The 5695-nt window shown below is 36.4% G+C and overlaps 1 protein-coding gene across 1 annotated transcript; it reads left to right on the top strand.

The window, feature by feature from the left end:
* Nucleotides 1-280: 280 nt before the first annotated feature.
* LOC127004157 (lysM and putative peptidoglycan-binding domain-containing protein 3-like) lies at nucleotides 281-5325 on the top strand. The gene is made up of 3 exons (XM_050871617.1): nucleotides 281-468; nucleotides 2409-2667; nucleotides 3730-5325. The coding sequence occupies exons 1-3, from the start codon at nucleotides 422-424 to the stop codon at nucleotides 4255-4257; spliced, it is 834 nt and encodes a 277-aa protein (XP_050727574.1). The 5' UTR covers nucleotides 281-421; the 3' UTR covers nucleotides 4258-5325.
* Nucleotides 5326-5695: the final 370 nt, after the last annotated feature.

Below are 5695 nucleotides of genomic sequence, written 5' to 3'. Positions count from 1 at the left end.
CACAGGGCGAGTGAAAGTAAACTCTAAGGTGGCTTGTGTCCTGGAAGTCGCTGAAATGACACTCTCTCTCTCTCTCTCTCTCTCTCTCTCTCTCTCTCTCTCTCTCTCTCTCTCTCTCTCTCTCTCTCTCTCTCTCTCTCTCTATATATATATATATATATATATATATATATATATATATATATCAACCGCGGCCCCTTTTTCGGTATTACTTTAATGAATGTGGCGGTTTTTTGGCGCCTCGTCCGTGTCCCCGCGAGCGGGCACAGGGTGTTGGATGCTCCTCGCCGGGGGTCGAGTCGCCCAGCGCCGCCTGAGCCTCGGCGGCCGCCATGCTGGCACTGTTTTCCTCCGCCACTTATAGCGATAAGCCGAGGCTGGAGGGGCTCGCGGACCCTTCGCTTGGCAATGAAAATTAGAAATGAACTCTTCAGTCCGAAGAGGTGGTGGCGGCTCAGGACCACAGAGGTAACACACTTCTCCCTTCATTACTCACGTCCACTGATAAGGAACTGACTTTACAGGTTTGCAGCCTGCTACATACGAAAGTGTATTCAATATGTGCTTCTGCGGGCTGGTATATATATATATATATATATATATATATATATATATATATATATATATATATATATATATATATATATATATATATATATATTACATATTGAAATTGGGTATTAGGTCATCATTGTTCAAAATTCAGGGCATGAACTTCCATTTCTTCGAACTCCTAGAATACTCAGTGGTAGGGATGTCTCTCTTCAGAGTCCAACAGTAATGAGCCATCATGACTGCATCCCAGTGGTGGGCACGGTTCCGCTAATCCACTAACCGCTAATTAGCGAAACTAACATTTTCGTAAGCTGATTAGCGTTTTCACTAACTTTAGAAACAATTAGCGGACAAATTAGCTTCCGCTAAATGTAGTTCCTCCTGGTATCAAAAGAAAGCAAATTAAATGTATCATTCATAAATGGAAAGAAATATGGTTGAATACTAAAAAAAAGATAAGATGTATAATAAGGCCCTTAAATAGGTTGATATATATATAGTGAAATGATTATAAAAAAATAGTAACTTTTTTGTGTAGATATCTTAGGTTTTAATATAAGTTAGTCAACATATGGAAGTGTTCATATATGAATTTTTATGCAGATATATTAATATTTGTGGCATCAGGAAGGTTTTTCGTTGCAGCGCGTGAAATGAGTCAGATTCAGCGAATGTTCGTCACGAATTCTGGTCGAGTTCGAGCGAAAACTACTGAATCTAGGAAGGCGTACATGGTGGTAAATGAAAGCTCTCTTAGTACAGATTAATAATCAGAAAAAAATTGGAAAGCATCAAATAAATAAAAAAAAGTTAGAAGCAAAAAACTAGGATGTGTCCAAATCATGGCAAAATGGCCGAAAAATAGGCTATTTTGTGACGGCTCGACAACGAACTTGAAATCAAGCTATCAAAATATCCTTCGAATTGGTCAAACTACATTCCCAAGAGGGGCTACATGCCAAATTACAGCCTTCTAGAGGCAATAGCAAGGCCACACTAGACAAAAACGGCAAAGTGTCTGGAGTTCGTCAAAATCGCTCTCGACAGGGTTTACATTTCGAGCTCTAGCGATGAAACTACTGGGAGTAGGGAAATGTTATGCACCATATTGGAAAGCACATTGGCAGGGCTAAATCATTTGTTATTTTTTTTTTTTTTTTTTTAAATTCTCTAAAAATGAGTGGGTTTCAAGGTTGGGAACTCAAAAATAGTTTTTTTTCAGAGTCGTTTTTTGCGAATTTATTCAATTTTTTACCCTTTCGAGTTGGTTTTCTAATAAAAAAATATATCCCTTTCATTTTGCTGTCGGTTGATACAAAAAACTTTACTGTAGCCCCAGAAATAAGGGAGTTATGGCGATTCGCACCAAAGCGGTTGATTTTCCAAAATTCGCAGCCTAATGACAAGGGCGCCGCAAAATCAAAAGAGTAAGCCGTCCATTACTTGAGATGTCACTGCTATAGGTCTTGACTCGGAAAATTCATTTATGCTTCCTTACTAATGAGACTTTCTATACAACAAAATGAGGTCATTCTTTGTTGATTTATTCCATAAGGTGCTGGCTATCATGTGTTTGAAGATACCCTAAACTTAACCTAACCTAACCTAACCTAACAAAACCACAAACAGTTACTATAGGTCTTGACTCAGAAAATTCATATATGCTTCCTTACTAATGAGACTTTCTATACAACAAAGTGAGGTCATTCTTTGTTGATTTATACTGTAAGGTGCTGGCAATTATGTGTTTGAAGATACTTTAATTAACCTAACCTCACTAAACATTAAAATAACAGTGATCTAGTTACTATTACCCTTAAGTTATATTTTCTAACATATGATGTACATTGCAGGAACTACAAATACCGAAGACTTTCAAGCACTGAAAAAGGATCTGGCCTCTGCTACAGTTCTGGAGATGAAGATGAAGAAGAAATATTCTCATCACAGGGTACTGAGCTGATAAAACTAAATGGTCGTGGCAGCAGTACTTCTAAAGGCTGCAGTAGTGACTCATCAGCCAAGTATACACCCAACTATGAACATCTTGTCGACCGACCAATCAAGCACGGGGAAACCTTGACTGGTTTGGCTCTGAAGTACAGGATCCCCGTAAGTACTGAATTAGTATTGGCAAAATACTGATATTGATACATGAAAAGTATAGAGATGTTAGGGGAGTTATGATCCCTTCTGCAGATTATTGGATGTTTGAGTCTGGACACTAGGGATAGTAATATGAGCAGCATCTGTCACTTTCCATTTTAATCCTCCAGGCACTTAAACTTACACTACTGTAAATGAATACGTGTTCCTTACTTTAAGAACTAGTTATTAAAATAATCAGAATGGGTAATGAACATACCTACAAGCAGTTGGTCGCCTGTTAAATGAAAACAAAGGATATGGAGCAAGGGCAGCAGTGAGCAGCATCCGATACAGTTGTTTTTAATTAAATATCTGGTCACTCAAGTGTTGTACTACTGTAAAGGGCTTACCAATGCATGCTTTTTTTCCATAGAAAATCTGTTAATAAAAAAATTAACATAACCAGCTGGTACATGTAAACAAAGGATATGTTGCATGTGCAGCAGTGATGCAGCTTCTGACATTCTAGTTTTTAACTCACCTCCCTTACCTGTATATGTACCTTATTCAGCCATTCTTTATTTGACATTTTACTCTTTTGTCACTTCAAAATACAGCAAAATCCTGCAGCTAACAAGTTCATTTCTAATGAATTTGCATGGTATTTTTATTTTATTTTTTTTATTTTAGGGAAGACCACTCCCATAAGTTGCCAATTTAGTCAAGTTTTCAAGTCCTCTACCCCAGTTGTGCTGGAGGAAGAGGTTTTACTATATCATCATCCAAGATTGTGCTTTTTATCTTTTTTTTTATATTTTATTTTTTTCTTTCTTTTTTTTTGGTATATATTGAAGTTAGGTTTTTATGTTAGATGTATAAGACACATGAGGGGGCCATGGAGATCTTGGAGCTTAATCCTATTTATCCAATAATTTCTTGTGTACAATTGCCTAAGGATCCTAACTGTCATCTTGAGTGAGGGACTGAACATACAACTGAGTATAATCACAAAAATTAACTTAACCTTTTTACTGAAAAAAAAAATTGTAGTGTTTGAATATTAAGGATATTTTTGTTTTGCTTCAGGTGGCAGAATTGAAGAGAATCAACAAAATTATCCAAGAAAATGAATTCTATGCTCTGAAATCCTTAAAAATACCTATTAAGGCCAATTCCATACTTGCTGAGGTACTACAGGAAGAACAGTCCCAGGATGACTTGGCATCCAATAACGTTGCCACCACCAGGGCAGCAATGCTTGGCACAAGAAGTGTCAGCAGCTGTAGTGAGTATGAGAGTGATTCTGAAATGCATGTGGGTTACATAAGTATTAACCGTATTTTGAGAGACACAAAAACCAAAAAAGAAGCAAAGAGATTTCTTGATTCCATGCAGAAGGATTTAGCTGATATTCGTGAAAAAACTAACTCATATAAGAGCTCTCTTGATGAAGTGGCGGCAGCTCTTACTGACCAGCGGTTTCAGCCATTGGATCAGCAAGAGGGTGGGTGCTCAGGGGCTGACTGGGGCATTTCATGGTGGAGGATATTATTAGTGGGGAGTTTACTTCTTGTTGGTATTCCTTTCGTTGTGTATCTTTATTTGAGCTTTTAGAACAACTTGAGTGAATATTGTATACTATATATATAGATATATATATAATTTTAAGGATTACAGTAAGTACATTCCTACCCATTGGCTTTTCTTTGAAGTCAAGGCCATATTTTTGCATGTATATGATTTATGTAGTAATACAACTAAAACCTTAAATATTGTTAACTACACTTTAGCATGAACATATTTTGTAAAATTTAAAAAAAAAATATATAAAGAAAGGGATCAGATCATACATCTACTGTGGCAGCTTTTAGTACTAATAATAGTTTCCTCCTGACTTATTAAAGTTGTCAGCAGATTCATGGCTCAATATGAGTCATGGTTTTCTGTGTGTTCATCACATTTCTTTGATATGCAGGGAATTGAGAGATTAATATGTGGAAATGGTTATTTTTGTAAATAAATGTTGTTGGTGAATTTCATATGCTTACAAGTAAAATGCTTCCATGTGTGTGTGTGTGTGTGTGTGTGTGAGAGAGAGAGAGAGAGAGGATTTCTTCATACTCTATTAATAATTTGTGCATTTCTGAACTGTTTATGTTATGTGACATTTATGTTATGGAACCTTCTTTAGGTTGGGAAAGAATTGCATACATGCCTAAAATGTTTAACCCTTTCCATCCGTGACACAGACGTTGGCGTAACAGTATGGAAAGGGTCAAGAGGAAATGGAAGAGGATTAATCCTCTTCTAAATCTCTCAATCCTCCTCTAAATTCCTCTCAATCCTCTTCCATTTCCTCATAAGAGGTTTAAAAGAGGATTAAGGGGAAATGGAAGAGGATCAAGAGTTTTAGAAGAGAACTAAAACCCTTTCCATACGGGAACGCTGTCGGTGTCACCGGAGTGAAGGGGTTAATGAAGCATTACAAGAACTAGAGTTTATAACTAATATCTGAAGGAAAAGCTTAGTATGGTTGAAGTTTCTCACTGGTTATATACTTGATTTATGAGCCTCAAAAATTATTAGCGTTGAAAAAAAAATGTTATTTCATAAGTAAGGACCCAATATAAATAAAAAAGATATTTTGATAAAGTGGCTGTAACAATACATCAATGAAAGTTGCTCAGCAGTGTCACTTCCCTCTTATACTCCAAATATACATTCTCAGAAAGACATATCCACAAATACCGCAAACTGCATATATCCATTGGAAATAAGAAAAAAAATGGTACCTTAAAATGCAGCTATTTACAAAAGCATATTATACATGTTGAAATGCACTTATAAAAGGTTAGTTGGTGCTGCAAGACTTAATCCATTTTCCCAACTTAACCCCTTCTATCTCCACTTTTTTTTAGCTTAAAATGAATTGAACCTTAGTTAAATCAACATAAGTAATATAAAACTCAAACTGAAGGAGTAAATGAGGTTTTTGGTATGTTGGTTGTTCCAAGGCTTTAGCATTGAGGCTATCATAGCATACTGCTTGTCG

The sequence above is a fragment of the Eriocheir sinensis genome, chromosome 27 (assembly GCF_024679095.1).
Source record: "Eriocheir sinensis breed Jianghai 21 chromosome 27, ASM2467909v1, whole genome shotgun sequence".
NCBI classification, from domain to species: domain Eukaryota; kingdom Metazoa; phylum Arthropoda; class Malacostraca; order Decapoda; family Varunidae; genus Eriocheir; species Eriocheir sinensis.
This window is presented reverse-complemented; position numbering and strand designations above follow the sequence as displayed.